At 30.1% G+C, this 17,547-nt stretch overlaps 4 protein-coding genes across 6 annotated transcripts; 1 reads left to right on the forward strand and 3 right to left on the reverse strand.

Moving 5' to 3' along the window:
• Positions 1-1,145: 1,145 nt before the first annotated feature.
• Positions 1,146-2,051, reverse strand: LOC113855539 (glutathione S-transferase 3-like). The gene is made up of 2 exons (XM_027487180.1): positions 1,737-2,051; positions 1,146-1,490 (listed from the first exon to the last, which is right to left on the reverse strand). The coding sequence occupies exons 1-2, from the start codon at positions 2,049-2,051 to the stop codon at positions 1,146-1,148; spliced, it is 660 nt and encodes a 219-aa protein (XP_027342981.1).
• Positions 2,052-3,570: 1,519 nt separating this feature from the next.
• Positions 3,571-15,531, reverse strand: LOC113854050 (glutathione S-transferase 3-like). Of its 2 annotated transcripts, XM_027484878.1 has the most exons (3): positions 15,411-15,531; positions 4,562-4,884; positions 3,763-4,238 (listed from the first exon to the last, which is right to left on the reverse strand). In XM_027484878.1, the coding sequence occupies exons 2-3, from the start codon at positions 4,874-4,876 to the stop codon at positions 3,894-3,896; spliced, it is 660 nt and encodes a 219-aa protein (XP_027340679.1). In that variant the 5' UTR covers positions 4,877-4,884; positions 15,411-15,531; the 3' UTR covers positions 3,763-3,893. The 2 variants fall into 2 exon arrangements, with proteins under 2 accessions (XP_027340678.1, XP_027340679.1); XM_027484877.1 differs by lacking the exon at positions 15,411-15,531 and having other exon boundaries at positions 3,571-4,238; positions 4,562-4,930.
• On the forward strand, positions 8,729-14,316 carry LOC113854047 (pentatricopeptide repeat-containing protein At1g73710). 2 transcript variants are annotated; one of them, XM_027484874.1, is made up of 2 exons: positions 8,729-11,885; positions 11,981-14,316. In XM_027484874.1, the coding sequence occupies exon 1, from the start codon at positions 8,838-8,840 to the stop codon at positions 11,790-11,792; it is 2,955 nt and encodes a 984-aa protein (XP_027340675.1). In that variant the 5' UTR covers positions 8,729-8,837; the 3' UTR covers positions 11,793-11,885; positions 11,981-14,316. The 2 variants fall into 2 exon arrangements, with proteins under 2 accessions (XP_027340675.1, XP_027340676.1); XM_027484875.1 differs by having other exon boundaries at positions 11,984-14,316.
• Positions 13,141-15,582, reverse strand: LOC113854051 (glutathione S-transferase 3-like). Its single transcript, XM_027484879.1, has 2 exons — positions 15,093-15,582; positions 13,141-14,762 (listed from the first exon to the last, which is right to left on the reverse strand). Exons 1-2 carry the CDS (start codon positions 15,405-15,407, stop codon positions 14,418-14,420), a joined length of 660 nt encoding a protein of 219 aa, XP_027340680.1. The 5' UTR covers positions 15,408-15,582; the 3' UTR covers positions 13,141-14,417.
• Positions 15,583-17,547: the final 1,965 nt, after the last annotated feature.

Below are 17,547 nucleotides of genomic sequence, written 5' to 3' on the forward strand. Positions count from 1 at the left end.
CATAAATAATAACTATGATATCATTTTTAGTATTCTATAAATATTTAGACATCTCTACCCAAATTAAATATCCATATTTAATAAAAGTGCTATTTAATGATGAGATTGTTTAGAAAGTCAACTAATGATTCTTCTCAACCACCACTTACAGAAACAATACAACCACAAAGAAGAATAACAATAAATAATTAAGCTTTTCAACTTTTGAGTCCTAAGGGTTGTTTGGGAATAGGATTTTAGAGGAAAAGGAAAAAGCAAATATAAATTTAAAGTTTAAATAAATATATTTAAAATTAATATTTTTTAAAAATAAAAAATATAATTTAATATATTAATAAAAATTTAATATATTAATAATATATTTATTATCATAAATAATATATAATTTTTTAATTTAAAATTAAAAAATATGTCATTCTCTCTAAAAACTTCCTCCCAAACACACTCTCAAAAGAAAACTCTTAATAAACCTTAACCTTACAGGAGAGGGGATAAAATAATGGGAGAGGGTGAAGTGTATTGCAGAGGATTAAATTTGTGCACTCAGTTCATATCCCATGTCTTAGCCAATTGAGTTGACTCAAGGGGATTAGCGGCTTTCAATTTCGAGGTAAGAAGAATATATCATTAAGATTGAATTTGTGAACAGTGATTATAAAGTTATAACACTAAAAGTGTAATTAAATTAGAAATTTAACAATATGCAAGTATAATTTTGAATGAGCGGTGAAGTATTTATACCTGCATCCATTCTCATAAACTTTTATGAATAAATATCTGGACTTGAATTCATATTCATTTAACATATATTTTTTCTTCTTTATCTTGAGTATTTATTATAAGCATCCATTATATATAAATTAAATAACCATTCCTACTGCGTGAGAGTTGAAACGATAATATATATAGTTTAGTATATAAAACATTTATTATATGTCAAACAAGATGAGCCTTTTATTTTAAATGAATTAAACATAACTTTAACCCCTCTTGATCAGCTCTAAATCTTGTAGACAGGCCAAGTGTTTAGCACACCATAAAGTAACCCAAACCTAGCAAACATAATACAATTGCTCAAAGATCTTACAATACCATAATTTCTAACAAGCAAATCTTGAATGGTTTTGGATGATGATGAGGTTCCCCTATGCCAATCCAAGTGATTTTTTGTAGGCTAAAGCACGATCATACATCACCTTTTCATCAGGAAGTGATTTGAACACAGTCTCTTTTTGCATGCATCTCTTAGCCCAAGCCAAGAGTTTAGGAAACTCCTCTTCCATTTTGAAGTTGCCAAACATCTCAAAAGTATAAAAACAACTAGCGAAAGGGATAAAACCAACATCAAGAAACCCAAATGTGTCACCCCCATAAAAAGGTTTGTCACCCAAGGTCTCTTCTAGTATCTTAAAGCTAGAGACCAACCCCATTTTCCCAGCTTCATGCTCTTCTCCTTTAGAAAGCCACATTTTCTTCCAACTTTCATACAACTGCATTGAATATCACTTTTTTTTGGGTATTAAAAATATAGATTAAAAAACCAATAATTTATTCAGCCTAATTTAGACCCCCTTAATATTTTTTTCCTTTTAGACAAGTAAATATTATACATCTTCTAATCAGAGTTGAAAGTGGACTATAGTAACCAAAACATTAATCTTAATTTTGAATTGAACCCACCGAAATTTAGAAGAAATAAAAATAGAAATCATATGAAAGCAAATCAAAGGAGGTACCTTTTGGTCAATGAAATCTACCCAAAATTTGGCTTGAGCTCTCTGGTAAGGATCAGAGGGCATGAGTGGAGCCTTGTCGTTCCAGACCTCATCTATGTATTGCACAATAATTGCAGATTCACAAATGGGTTTGCCATTATGAATGAGAACTGGAATTTTCTTGTGAATAGGGTTCATCTGAAGAAGCAAAGGGCTCTTGTTCCTGAGATCCTCTTCCTTGTACTCATACTTAACACCCTTTTCAGCTAATGCAATTCTAACTCTCTTCCCAAATATGCTAACCGAGTTATCCAACACAACCACTTCATCTGCCATTGTTGCAAAGGATCACCAAAATCAAAATCAAAATCAAAATCACAACGAAATTGTGAGCTAGCACAAACTCTATATGCTCTTTAAGATACCAATATAGCTTCTCATTTATAAAGTAAAAGTCAACATTTTATATTGTGTGACGTTCTGGTTCACCTAACTGATAAATTATGAAAAAATTATGATTAGGCTCCTACTTAAGTATCTTCTATTTATAAAATCGATGTATTGTACCCAACCTAACGCATGGATAATTAAAATTATTTTAAAGATATTAAAAGTAATAATTATAGAAATGCTTTGTATATTTTTAATTGATCTGCAAGTACATCAGGGAAGGGCCAAACTATTGAACCGCCTCAATATATATAATTATATATTAGTATTGATGGAGTTAGTTGAGAGAAAGATTATATATTGATTTATTTTTTTCTCAAGCTGCGTTAATTAAAAATATTTTAAATTTGTATATAACTTTTTTTTATTTATTTTATATATTTGATAGTATTGTGAGATAAGCACTTGACGTGGTTAAATGAAAAGTCTAAATATTATAAACATTTTTATGTAGTTTTATTTTCTAGTTGTCATGGGTGTTTCTTTTTTAGTTTTAAAGTTTTCATAATGTTAATTTTTGTGTTGTAATTATATTATCCTAGTTCTCTGTACTACAGAAAAACTTTATAGAAAATTTAACTTTTTTCCAACAAGTATGTACTAATTTCCTTTGTGTTGATGAAAAATTGTATGGAGACGAATACAAATGCAGTCAAGTACAGGTTAGTTTTCAGTGCCTTTGATTCATAGATGGAAATCTTGATTCAAAATGAAGAATATTATACGGAAACTTTGATTCTCAGGCAATAGCCTGTTTCTAGAAGCTGCAGTTCTGCTTTATCTGTCAAAGCCAGAGTCAAAACTGATGCTACCTGGGAAATGGGTGGCACGAATAATTCAGGTGTTAGAATTTTAACAAGACCCTCTTTGTAGTGCAATGCAGTCAAGTGGCACCATTTTACATTTTGGACCACCTTAGTAAAATTTTGAGGTAATGTCATGTACTGTTTCACTTACGGGAAAACTCTGCTTTTTAATCTTTTAATATATTTTTACTCCTGAACTTGAACCGTATAAGGGAATCCGCCACCTGAAAGGCCGTTGCCACCCATCTTTGGAATCCCATACTCATCGCCTTTACTGCCCCCCTTTCTACTGATCAATATTATTTTATCGAAAGAAACAAAGTAAGTTGCAGCAAAACGGAGGTAGAGGAGAAAGTCTCTCCATTTTGATTTCAATTGTTACGAATATTTCAGTTGTGAAAATAAAAATGGTAGAGAAAGAGTAGGTTGCAGAGAAAAATGTATGGATAGGGATGAATTGGAGAGCATAATTCATGGCTGCAGCTGCTTGTTTTGATAAGAAATCCACTTTAGTGCATTTAGAAGAGCTTATGAAAACAGTTTATAACTCCTAATAAGCACTTTTAATCTTATTTTAATAATTTTTTCAGTTAAATTACAGAAAAGTTCATTTTAACTTATACTAAAAGTTTTGTGGTCAAATTTTTACAATAAATTAGCGTCGGAAAAGAACCTATTAAATAATTCTAAACATTCTCTATAAGCTTTATAAAATGAGCCTTTTACTGATCATAAATGCACAACATAAAAAAAAAACATTACAACCTCAATCTTTCATCTGATTCAAATCCTCTAGACACACTCAAGTGTCTAGCAAGGCACACGTAACTCGAGCCTAGCAAACACATGATAAAAATACAAAAGACGTTACAATACCATATCTAATATGCAAGTCATTAATGGATTGATTCATGAAGTTCCTCTAATTAGATTCAAGTGCTTTCTTCATGCCCACAACATGATCATATACTTTCTTCTCATCAGGAAGAGTTTTGGCCACAGTATCTCTCTGCATGCATTTCTTGGCCCAAGCCACTAATTTAGGACACTCTGCTTCCATTTTGAAGTTGCCACATGTCTCAAAAGTGTAAAACCAACTGTAGAAAGGGATTAAACCAAGATCAAGAAAGCCAAATGTGTCACCCCCATAAAAGGGTTTATCACCAAGTGGCTCTTCTAGCTGCTTCAAGATAGAGATCAACTCCTTCTTCCATGCCTCATGCTCTTCTCCTGTAGAAAGCCACATTTTCCTCCAAGTATCATATATCTGCAATGAAGAATGAATATTAAAAAATATTAACGGTAATAAACAGATATGAACAGACAAAATATCAAGTTCTAATACTACTCCTACCAAAATATGAAAAATTATTAAAAGTTAATTGTATGTCCCCATTTGAACTCTTGTTTGAAACGAAATTTGATATGAATCCAAATTAATTTTGCAAAATTAAATTAATCTAAAATTAATTTAAAAAACCATACACAAACACATTACTAATCCAGAATTGAGAGTGGATACGAGTCCAAAAAAATTGAATTGAACAGAACAAGATCATAAAAACAGAAATCACAAGTACAAGGAGGTACCTTCTTGTCAATATAATCAACCCAAAATCTTGCTTGAGCTCTCTGGTAAGGATCAGAGGGCATGAGTGGAACCTTGTCGTTCCAGACCTCATCTATGTATTGCACAATAATTGCAGATTCACAAATGGGTTTGCCATTATGAATGAGAACTGGAATTTTCTTGTGAATAGGGTTCATCTGAAGAAGCAAAGGACTCTTGTTCCTAAGATTCTCTTCCTTGTATTCATACTTAACACCCTTTTCAGCTAATGCAATTCTAACCCTCATCCCAAACATGCTTGCCCATGTATCCAACAGAACTACCTCGTCCTCCATCTCTGCACAAAATCACCAAAACCTGTGAACTATCGAGAAGTGCAGTGGTTGTGTAATTCATAAGACAATTGATCACTTATATAGATAGTCATAGACACAACCTTCGACCGAAAACAAACCGGTCTTGTCAGTGATGTTGAACTACAAAAATAATAGTAAGCAATTTCATTAAAAATAAAAAATATACATTAAAAATTTATTATATATTATTAATTTTTACTGTAAAAAAATTAGTTTGTTAAATAAATAAAATTTATTTAAAACGATGTTAAAAAAATATTAGTGTATTTTCAATAAAATGCTTTATTTGTAACTCCTTAATGCTTTGTTGATGTCAATAAAAGAAGTTTCACGTTTAATCTCAAATAATCTATAAAGCAAATATCCGCATTTGCGGATCCGAATGTACACGTGGTTCTGAAATGCGACAGATAGAGAGACCTTTGCATTTACGTTACGTCTCTTCAGTATACCTGCTCCATCATACCCTCTAAAGACTCCACGTGTTAGAAGGAAGATAAAATAAAGAAAAAAAAAGTGAAAAAAAATTAAAAAGTGTTGTTTTGATAAAAATAAAATAAGAAAAATAAATCATTTTCAAATTATAATATTTTTATATTATATGAAATTTTTAGTGGTTTTATAAACTCAAATAAATAAAAAATACATCACATCTCTTCTCTCGATTTTCATGAAAGAAAATTTGTTTCCCAACACTTTATTCAGTCTAATGAAAATTATTTAATCAGGAGGGAGGAAAGTTATTATAAGAAGAGGATGATTAGTCAGATATTTTTTTATATTTTTTATTGTTAAATAAAAATTATTAAAAATTAAAAAATATAAGAGAAAATTATTAATTTAAAAATGAAAAAAACAAAGTTATATAGTTTTTTTAATTTTTAATAAATTTAGTATTGTTAGTATAATTTTGTTAAGAAAGCAGAATATATTCTATTTTTAATTGAGGGAAGAAGATGAAAAAATAATAATAAATTAATTGAATTAATTTTAATTGTTTATCTTAAGGTGAGAGAAATGGGAAGAAGTAGACTAATTTTATTTATTTTTTATCTTCATATATTTTAATATTAAATAGTTTGATATACCATTAAAATACCTTGTTTATCATAAAAAAAATATTTATAAACTTTAACTTTTTATATTTAAATTTAAATTTATTATTATTTTATATAATTTTCTTATTTTTATTCTCTTTTTCATTTATTTAAGTAGGTGGAATGATTTTTTACTTGTTTTCCTCTCAAGATTAAACATTTAAATAAATTATTTTTTATTATGTTTCTATTTTTTCAATTTTTCAATTTTATGTATCGTCCAAACACACAAAATTGTAATTATTTCCAAGATATGCTTAATGTGAAATTCAGTTGTGGATAAAACTAAAGGCATAAAATTAGTAATAGAAAGTTGTAAACAAATTATTGTGAATAGAAGAAAATGTTAAATAGCTAGAAAAATGTAAGAAAATATTGATATAAATATTAAAAAAGAAAAATTACAATCAAAGAATGTATTTATGTTTAATTGATTTATTTTTTTTTTGGGTTCAAAAATCAAAGTTTATTAATTAAGGTGCACTTCATATTTGTGTCTAAACTAGCAATTAATTAAACTAAACATGTTTCTAATAATACAATATAAACTATCACCATATTAACTAAGCTATGAACAAAATTACATACATTTAATGGCTCTTTTTTATCTTCAGCTTCTCTTAATAATGGGCATGCTTATCCAAATCTAAATTTCTGACCATTGATAACAAGGAAGATGTAAAAACTTGACTCAATCATTGCTTTTTTAAATTTTGTGATATTAAATATCTTTTTATTTTGAAAGACACAAAATATGATATTTTAAGTTATTTGATATTGCAAATTTTGGAGGATAAATAGACCAAGGAGATTCCTTAAGTGATATTTGGAAAATAATTTCTTTGTAGCATATAAATTATTGAAGTGAACTTTATTTTACTAGAAATTGAATCTTTATCAATATTTTTAAAAATCCAATTATTCGTTAAGATAAATTCTATGTTATTTTCAAGTTTAGAAAAACTTTAATACCAAATCTTAATTAGCCCCTTATTATCTGACATTGATCTTTTATATTTTTGTTCAGACATTTTTTTTTAGTTCAGAAATTATTAAAGAACTAAAAGTTGGTAATTCATAACATTCTCATAATTTGACTCATTATCCTGTACAACTTTGAAAGATGAACTTTAAATCTTCAACTGAAATCCCAGTTTGAAACCACATGTCAAACCTTATACCGTTGATTGAAATTGTCAGTTGAACTTTAAGGACTTGTTTGTTTTTAAAAAATAGTTTTTGTTTTCTTTTTTATTTTTATAACATAACTGTCCCTTCATTTTTATTATATTTCATTTTACAAACTTATTAAAATTTTCAAATAATTTTTTTTATTAAACCTGATGGGTTTTAAAGGGTAATTGATATTATAATTAATAAATTTTAAATAATTAATATTATACGTAAAAAAAATAAAACTAGTATTTTTGTCCTTAGTTTTTTATTTCATCTTTTTTTTTTACTTTAATTCTCTAACTTATAAAAATATTTCAAGTATGTTATTTTTCTCCATTCAAAACTTTAATTTCGTTCATTTTATTTTAGGTATTTCTTTTTTCTCCTTCTCCCTTTCATTTATATCTTCATATCATTCTTTCTTATCTTATCTCTTTGTTATTAAATTTTACATCAAACAACTTTTACAAATTTCTTGCATTGATGTTCTCTTCTAAGAAGAGTCCTTCATCCATCTATTGGAAAAATTAAAGCTTAGAAGCACACAACCCTTCACCTCAATCAAGAATTAGAATTATGAATTTTCTTAATCATTTAATAGCTAACATGCTAAGCCAAAGCCTTGGAAGATACATGACCCTGCTCCTCTGACTCACAAGGCTCATCTTTATCATTATATCTTCGAGTTTAATACTTAAGTCTAAAAGAGGTAAAAGTTAAGGACTTGCATGCAAGAACATTAAACAGCCTCATAACAATTGAGGATGTCAAAAAAGATTTGAAATGATTGAAAAAAAGAGAAAATATTATTAGAATTGAAAAATGAAACCCATAAACTAAAGTTGGTGCATAGAACTTAAGGAGTTGTTTGATGAAAATTTGGCATGATAAGAGAGAAAGATGGAAGAAGAAAGATAAAAAGAGAGAGAGAGAGAGAAAAGAGAAATATGAAGGTCAGAAATTTAGAGAAAGACAAAAGAAAATATAAAATAACAAAACATTGCAACGGAGTTAGAATATTTAAAGAAAAATGTATTTAAAATATTTTTATAAATTAAAAAATTAAAATAAATAAAAAGGAAGTAAATATTATTTTTGCTTAAAAAGTTACATACATTTGCATTGAGAGGATTTGATATATTTTTTACATATAGAATAATTCTAACTGATAATTTTATAGCGATAGATAATGAAATTACTGGTTTAATTAAAAAAATATTAATATTTTTTATCTTTAAAATATTAAAAAAACCATAAGTATTAATAAAATATTTTTACAGCCATATTTTTGAAGTTTACGTGATTAGAGCAAACACTATGGATGGAAGACAAAATTATAGTTTCATTTTAAATTACTATTTTAATATTTAAATAATTTTTTAATAAAGAACTTGTCTATGATATAAATATTTTAATTTTTAAAAATGACTGAGCATACTCAAGTTTCCAGATTGAAAAATGAATAATAAAAAATTTAACAACTTTATACATATTCTATTATCAAATATTATCATCTCAATTCATCTTAAACCCTAATCGCGGTGACCATTTTACCAAACCCCATACAAAAAATCGTTGTGAATTTTGTCTTGGTACTCTACTTTCGTTGCGGTTTTCTCATCAACCTCTCTTCTCTTCCTCACTTCACCGCCACAACCACAACAACCATGTTCGCAGGTACATTCCCTGTAAGAACTTCTTGTTCCACTTCCTTGTCTTCTACGAACTCTGTTACCGACAACGTTTTCACAAAAACTCTCTGTGGTCACTTGTTACCCCTCAACTCGAGGTGGGTCTGTCCCCATTTTTGTTGTTTCCACTCAAAGACTCTACCTTTACCGACCCCCACGAACGGTAACAAGAAGAAAAGGAAAAAGAACTATGGCGGCATATTACCTTCAATTTTAAGGTTACTTGATATGGCTAATAACAACATTGAAGAGACCCTTGATTCCTTTCGCCAGAATCTAGGCCCAAAAGAAATCACTGTTATTCTCAAAGAACAAAGTGGCAAGTGGGAAAGTGTGGTGAGGGTTTTTGAATGGTTCAAATCACAAAAAGGGTATGTTCCAAACGTGATTCACTACAACGTGGTGCTTAGAGCCCTTGGAAAGGCTCAACAATGGGACCAATTGCGGCTTTGTTGGATAGACATGGCGAAAAATGGTGTTTTGCCAACAAACAACACTTATAGCATGCTGGTTGATGTGTATGGTAAAGCGGGTCTTGTGCAAGAAGCGCTTTTGTGGATTAAGCACATGAGGGTGAGAGGGTTTTTCCCTGATGAGGTCACAATGAGCACGGTTGTTAAGGTGTTGAAGGATGTGGGGGAATTCGACAGGGCTCATAGGTTTTATAAGGGTTGGTGTAATGGGAGGGTTGAGTTGGATGATCTTGATTTGAAGGATTCCTTAGTGTTTAGTGCTAATGGGTCAAGTTCAATGTCTATTAGTTTCAAGCATTTTCTTTCCACTGAGCTATTTAAGATAGGTGGGAGGATTGCTGCTTCTACTACTGTGAATGAGTTGAATGTGGAGAATATGCTGTTGAAACCGCGAATCTCTTCCACTTATAATACCCTGATAGATTTGTATGGCAAGGCCGGGCGGCTGAAAGATGCTGCTGATGTCTTTGCGGACATGTTAAATTCCGGAGTGGTGATGGATACTTACACTTTTAATACTATGATCTTTATTTGTGGAAGTCATGGTAATTTGGTGGAAGCTGAATCTTTGCTTGGAAAAATGGAAGAAAAGGGCGTGTCCCCAGATACAAAAACTTATAACATATTTTTGTCTTTGTATGCTAATGCGGGGAATATTGATGCTGCTCTTGCTTGTTATAGAAAGATTAGAGAGGTCGGCCTTCTTCCGGATGATGTAACTTACAGAGCTCTACTTGGTGCATTATGTGCAAAGAACATGGTTGAGGTTGCGGAAACTGTAATTGATGAAATGGAGAAGTCTTTTGTTTCTGTTGATGAACATTCTCTTCCGGGTATTGTCGCGATGTATATTAATGAAGGGGCTCTTGATAAAGCAAATGACTTGGTTCAGAAGTTTCAAATGAACGGGGAACTGTCATCAAATATTTGTGCTGCAATTATGGATGCTTTTGCTGAAAATGGACTTTGGGCTGAAGCAGAGAATTTGTTTCATAGGGAAAGGGACTTGTCAGGAAAGAAAAGGGATGTTATAGAATACAATGTTATGATTAAAGCATATGGCAAAGCAAAACTTTATGAAAAAGCTGTCTCTCTCTTCAAGGGAATGAAAAATCATGGGATTTGGCCTGGTGATAGCACATATAATTCTCTTATACAAATGTTATCTGGTGCTGATTTAGTGGACCAAGCAAGGGACCTCATGATTGAAATGCAGGAAATGGGGTTTAAGCCACATTGTCAAACTTTTTCCGCGATTATTGGGTGCTATACTCGCCTTGGTCAGCTTTCTGATGCGGTCAGTGTGCACCAGGAAATGGTAAGAGCTGGAGTAAAACCAAATGAGGTTGTGTATGGATCTTTAATAAATGGATTTGCAGAGCATGGTAGTCTTGAAGAGGCACTTCAGTACTTCTGCATGATGGAAGAATCTGGATTATCAGCAAATTTAGTTGTGCTAACATCCCTTCTAAAGTCTTATTGTAAGGTTGGAAACTTGGAAGGAGCAAAATCCATATATGAGCGGATGAAGAACTTGGAAGGGGGGCTTGATTTAGTTGCATGTAATAGTATGATTGGTCTCTTTGCTGATCTTGGATTGGTATCTGAAGCCAAGTTGGCTTTTGACAATCTGAGAGAAATGGGCCATGCTGATGCTATTTCATATGCAACAATGATGTATCTTTATAAAGATGTGGGCTTGATTGATGAGGCAATTGAGATTGCAGAGGAGATGAAACTGTCAGGCTTACTGAGGGATTGTGTTTCATTTAATAAGGTACTGGTGTGTTATGCTGCTAATGGGCAATTTTATGAGTGTGGTGAATTAATACATGAAATGATAGCTCAGAAGCTATTGCCAAATGATGGAACTTTTAAAGTGTTATTTACTATACTGAAGAAGGGAGGGATTCCCTCTGAAGCAGTGGCGCAGTTAGAGTCATCTTACCAGGAGGGGAAACCTTATGCTCGGCAAGCAGCTTTCACTGCCTTGTACTCTTTAGTTGGTATGCATACTTTGGCACTTGAATCTGTCCAAACTTTCATAGAATCTGGGGTTGATCTTGACTCCTCTGCCTATAATGTGGCAATCTATGCATTTACTTCTGCTGGAGATATCAACAAGGCCTTGAATGTATATATGAAAATGCGGGATGAGAATGTGGGACCTGACCTTGTAACTTATATTTATCTGGTAGGTTGTTATGGAAAAGCTGGCATGGTTGAAGGTGTAAAACGAATATATAGTCAGGTAGAATATGGAGAGATAGAATTGAGTGAGTCTTTGTTCAATGCAATTATAGATGCCTATAAAATTTGCAGCAGGAAGGACCTTGCTGAGTTAGTTAGCCAAGAGATGAAATTCACATTCAACTCGGAAGAACATTCTGAAATTAAAGGTGAAGCTGGATATGAAATTGGAAGTGAAACTGAATATGAATCAAATTCTGATGATTGATGAAGCTTCCTCAGGTTCATGTCGAGGTTGATGAACACTTGTATGGAAAATTGCATTTCAGAATTCCAATTATACAAATGCAGTCAAGTACAGGTTAGTTTCAGTGCCTTCGATTCATAATTGGAAATCTTGATTCAAAATGAAGAATTGCATTTCAGAAATTTAATCTCCTTTCTTGCTGTTGACAGAAGATAATCAAGCCAAATTGACAAGAATCAGGCTCAATTATGGCTGGTGTTACATACATTGGACTACTTTCAGTGCCTTTCTTGCTGGTTCATACCAAGGGAGAGCTTGGGGAACAGCAACTATAAATCCAAGAATGCTTTGACTGTTCTTCAAAAGACTATGTTGGAGCTTTACAACTCTATGTTCATCAAATATCCTAAGTGGATGGGAATTTGCCATTGGTGTAGTTACCAAACCTTTGTTGAACTCTCCTGGTGTCCTCTCATTGAAAAGCACTGACACAACCTAGTGTAATTAAAGCTATCCTAGAGGTGTTGTTTGCCTTAATTTTAGCAGAATTAAAGGAAGAAATGATGCAATTAGACAAATTATACTGAAACTTTGATCCTCAGGCAATAGCCTGTTTCTAGAAGCTGCAGTTGTGCTTTATCTGTCAAAGCCACTGGCAAAACTGATGCTATCTGGGGAATGGGCGGCACTAATAATTCAGGTGTTAGAATTTTAACAAGACCCTCTTTGTAATGCAACGCAGTCAAGTGGCACCATTTTACATTTTGGACCGACCTAGTGGTTTTGATGAGGACAAAAATTTAGACAATCCAAAGCAAATTCTTTCACTTCAGGGATTAGCCCTGCTAATGAGAAGAATTGAAGGAGAAGTTCGAGAGAAATAACTTGGCCTTGATAATTTCATGTTGCATTCGAGCTGACAATATAAACAAGATTTTGTTACATAAACTCATTGTTCGAGAGAGAGAATGAATTTCCAGTGGACGTGTGTCTGCGCCTTGTATGTGCTAGTTGTGTTGCTCTACCTTAATAGATGTCTACTTAGTATTTTTTTTACCCCTTGGTTTCCCCCCCTTTTTTTAATCAGAAAATGTTGATAGTCATTGGAATCAAGAAGAACCATGATATTAAATTTCTAATGAGGACTTGAGATGGATGGGGTGGCTTAAACCTTAATGCACATTTTCTTTGTTTTTACCTTCAGAAGTGATGAACGGCTTGTATTTGCAGTAATATTGTTGCTGATTGATCTTATGGTAATTCTAATGCATTAAATACTAGTGCTTATAAGGAATTATTGGCTATTCACAGCTATCTAAGTTGTGAGTTTCATTATTTTTAAAATTATTACTTTTGTTCGGAGTTCTTGAAAGAACAGAAAACTAAGAACTTTTATTAATGGATAAGAATTACAGTACAGATAATAAAGAAGGAAAAAAATTTCCCTCCTAACAAATTCAAATTAAATATTAATCTATTAAATCTCCTAACAAATTCATATTCAATCTTATTCTATCTTAATAATCTTATCTAATCTCCTGATAACAGAATTCATATCTTTCCTAATAACAGAATGCGAAGTTATTTAATAAACCAATGCTAACAGAATACTATTGTCTTCTTCTTGAATATATCTTCCAAGTCTTGATACCAATGTGAAATAGGTCCACTGTTGAATCCTGAACTTCAGCATCCCAGCTAACACTTTTAGACCCTCCATTATTATACACGAACTTGATTATAATATCTTGAAGAGTTAACAAATGAAATAGTAGTTTTGTTGAAGATCCGTTCAAGGGCAGGTAATGTAGAGCAGAAATCATTCAGGCAGTTGTATCTGCTTTAAATTGTCAAATTTGTGACTAGAGTTGGCAGCAATCACTCTGAGCTCTACTTTTATTAAGATACCACTTTTTTATTTTATGTTTATATAGAGAATCATTAATGGAAAAAAAAAAAATCACTTTTAGAACATTTCTAGAAACTAGAATTCTCAAAAACACGACTACCCAAAAAATATCATTCACAGGAACTACAAAATATTTCTCACGCCAAACTCTCCCTTGAAGCTGACTGACAACCCACCAAATTATCATGCACCAAATGGTATGAGGGGTATTTTCTAATCTTGAACCCACGTCTCATAGAAGCATGAATTTTTGTGACTTCAAGATTTCAAACACCAAATTGTGTAGTCTCTTGAACTATCAGAGAGTTATTTCAACTAGCTGCAAATAGATGAGAAAGCTGAAATGGTATTGATAAGAAACCTACTTAGAGTGCATTCAGTATAATTTTTTTTTTTAAAAAAAAGCTCTTTTTAACTTATACTAAAAAGTTTTGTGGTCAAATTTGTACAATATATTCGCGTCTGAAAAGAACCTATTAAATAATTTTCAACATTCTCTTTAAGCTTTTATAAAATGAGCCTTTTACTGATCATAAATGCACAACATAAAAAAAAAAAAAAAAAAAAAAAACATTACAACATTAATCTTTCATCTGATTCAAATCCTCTAGACACACTCAAGTGTCTAACAAGGCACACGTAACTCAAGCCTAGCGAACACATGGTAAAAATACAAAAGACGTTACAATATCATATCTAATAAGCAAGTCATTAATGGATTGATTCATGAAGTTCCTCTAATTAGATTCAAGTGCTTTCTTTATTCCCACAACATAGTCATACACCTTCTTCTCATCAGGAAGAGTTTTGGCCACAGTATCTCTCTGCATGCATCTCTTGGCCCAAGCCACTAGTTTAGGACACACTGCTTCCATTTTGAAGTTGCCATATGTCTCAAAAGTGTAAAACCAACTGTAGAAAGGGATTAAACCAAGATCAAGAAAGCCAAACGTGTCACCCCCATAAAAGGGTTTATCAACAAGTGGCTCTTCTAGCTGCTTCAAGATAGAGATCAACTCCTTCTTCCATGCCTCATGCTCTTCTCCTGTAGAAAGCCACATTTTCCTCCAAGTATCATATATCTGCAATGAAGAATGAATATAAAAAAATATTAGTGGTAATAAATAGAAATTAACAAACAAAATATCAAGATCTAATACTACTCCTACCAAAATATAAAAAATTATTAAAAATTAATTCTATATCCCCATTTGGACTCTTGTTTGAAACGAAATTTGATATGAATCCAAATTAATTTTAAAAAATTAAATTAATCTACAATTAATTTAAAAAACCATACACAAACACATCACTAGTCCAGAATTGAGAATTGAGAGTGGATACGAGTCCAAAATAATTAAATTGAAGCGAACAAGATCATAAAAACAGAAATCACAAGTAAAAGGAGGTACCTTCTTGTCAATATAATCAACCCAAAATCTTGCCTGAGCTCTCTGGTAAGGATCAGAGGGCATGAGTGGAGCCTTGTCGTTCCAGATCTCATCTATGTATTGCACAATAATTGCAGATTCACAAATGGGTTTGCCATTATGAATGAGAACTGGAATTTTCTTGTGAATAGGGTTCATCTGAAGAAGCAAAGGACTCTTGTTCCTAAGATTCTCTTCCTTGTATTCATACTTAACACCCTTTTCAGCTAATGCAATTCGAACCCTCATCCCAAACATGCTTGCCCATGTATCCAACAGAACTACCTCGTTCTCCATCTCTGCACAAAATCACCAAAACCAAACTGAAATTGTGAAGTAGCTAACTCTGAAATACTGGATAGTAATCTAAAAAGATAGATACAAATCTTTTATTGAAAATGAAAGATGCGGATAGCTGTGCAATGTGCTAATTTATTTGGCTAACAAAGAAACCCGCATTCTTACGTTCGATGGGTGGTTAGTGTACGACTACGTATTTATCTATTGAGAATTTTGTTTTAAATATTATTTCTTAAAAACATTTATATTTCTTTAAAAAATATTTTTTAATATATCTTTTTATATAATAACAGATAAATTTCATGTAAACTATTAATTGAATTTATCTTTATTTTAAAAAAATTAAAAATTAAAAATTAAATGAAAATTTGGAATAAAAATGATATAAAAACTTAATTTCATCAATAATAATAATATTAGGTGGGATTGTCACCTAAGTTAATAATTATAGACAGTAATGGTTACAAAATTCAAAATTTTAATTAAAATAATTTTAAATAATTTTTATTATTGCATTGAATTAGTAATCGAGGTTTTAAAATAAACAGACAAAATAAAAATAAAAAAATAAATTTAAATTTTAAAATATTAAAAAAACATAATTATATTTTTATATTATACAAAATCTTTTGCCTTCATTGGTTCTCATCCCTGCGTGAGAATGATTTTTTGGTCAAACTAGTGATTTAGATTTTCTGTAATTTTAGTCGGTAACTTATAGTTTAAATTTATTTAAGTGAATTTAATAAAAAAAAGTATTTTTGTTTAAATAAAAAATTTTGCTAGAGTTAAAATTGTTAAAAATTTTAAATTTTTATCTTATTTTTTAAATTACAGAGAATTTGAAGAACTTTTTTTTTTTATTAATGTCTACTTAGTTACTATAGACTCTTTCATATATCATTCTATTAAATATTCGTCAAATATATTTTTAGTGTGTTACTTGTATTAAGTATTGATGATAAAGTATAACTATTTGAAATTAAATTAAATTATTAAAAATTATTATAGAAACAATGATTTTAAAAAATTAGTTAAGAAATAATTATAATAATTTAAGAGCTATAGGTTTTTGGAGTATGACGATATAATATTGTACAAAAGTTCCTCAAATCTTCGATAACTTATAAAAGAAGATGAAATTCTAAATTTTTTTTGTAATTTTAACTTAAGCGAATTTTTTTTCTCAAACAAAATCACTTTTTTGTCAAATTTGTTTAAGAAAATTTATATTACAAGATGCAGTTTTGACTAAAACTGTTGAGGATACAAATCTCCAAACTAAACTGTTTTTAGTAATATATTATACTTACACACACATGTTCACATGTTGTACTATATTTTTTTAATATTTTTCACTTTTTTTAATTGTCTCCTTTCATTTAATTATGCATGTCATTAACAAAATTACTTAGAACTAATAAAAATAATTGGCTTATTAAGCGTTTAAAAATTAAAGTACTAAAATATAATTTGTTGTTTTTATGGTTTTAGCAACTTTTTTCAGTAAAAATTAATATGATATAAAATTAAACAAAATATAGTGTATTTTTATTAAAAAAGTGTTAAAAATCATCTTACTTCATTTTACTATTTAGTACATCACTAAATAATACTTTCAAAAATAAAATTCTCAACATGTAAATGATACTTAAAGTTGATTAATAGTTGTTAATATTATATATTAACATTTAAAATTTTAATTTTAAGAAATTAATTTGAACAATATTGTAAGATTAAAGTAAAAGTTTATTCTTAAATTACAACTAATAGAAATAATTATTGACTTAATAATGTTTTTTATTTTTAAAAGATGCACTTTTTAAATTTAATTCTTAATAAAAATTTGTTAGAATTTAATTTTTTAGCATTTTGAACTTACGATCAAATAAATTTTGGTAAGTGATAAGTTGGATAATAAAAGTTTATTTTATGACTATTACATTATTTTTATTTTTAATATTTTATTATAACTTAAATAGGTGATTAGTGTCTACAAATATAACATATTTTACAATAAGTTCTTATACAATTTTTTGTTAAGCAAGTTAACAAAGAGTGAATTCACCACGTCATTTAATTTTTTAATAAAAAATTCCTTAAACACATTTTAAATATGTATAAATATAAAATCACA

The sequence above is a fragment of the Abrus precatorius genome, unplaced genomic scaffold (genome assembly GCF_003935025.1).
Source record: "Abrus precatorius isolate BTA unplaced genomic scaffold, Abrus_2018 Scaffold11, whole genome shotgun sequence".
NCBI classification, from domain to species: Eukaryota; Viridiplantae; Streptophyta; class Magnoliopsida; order Fabales; family Fabaceae; genus Abrus; species Abrus precatorius.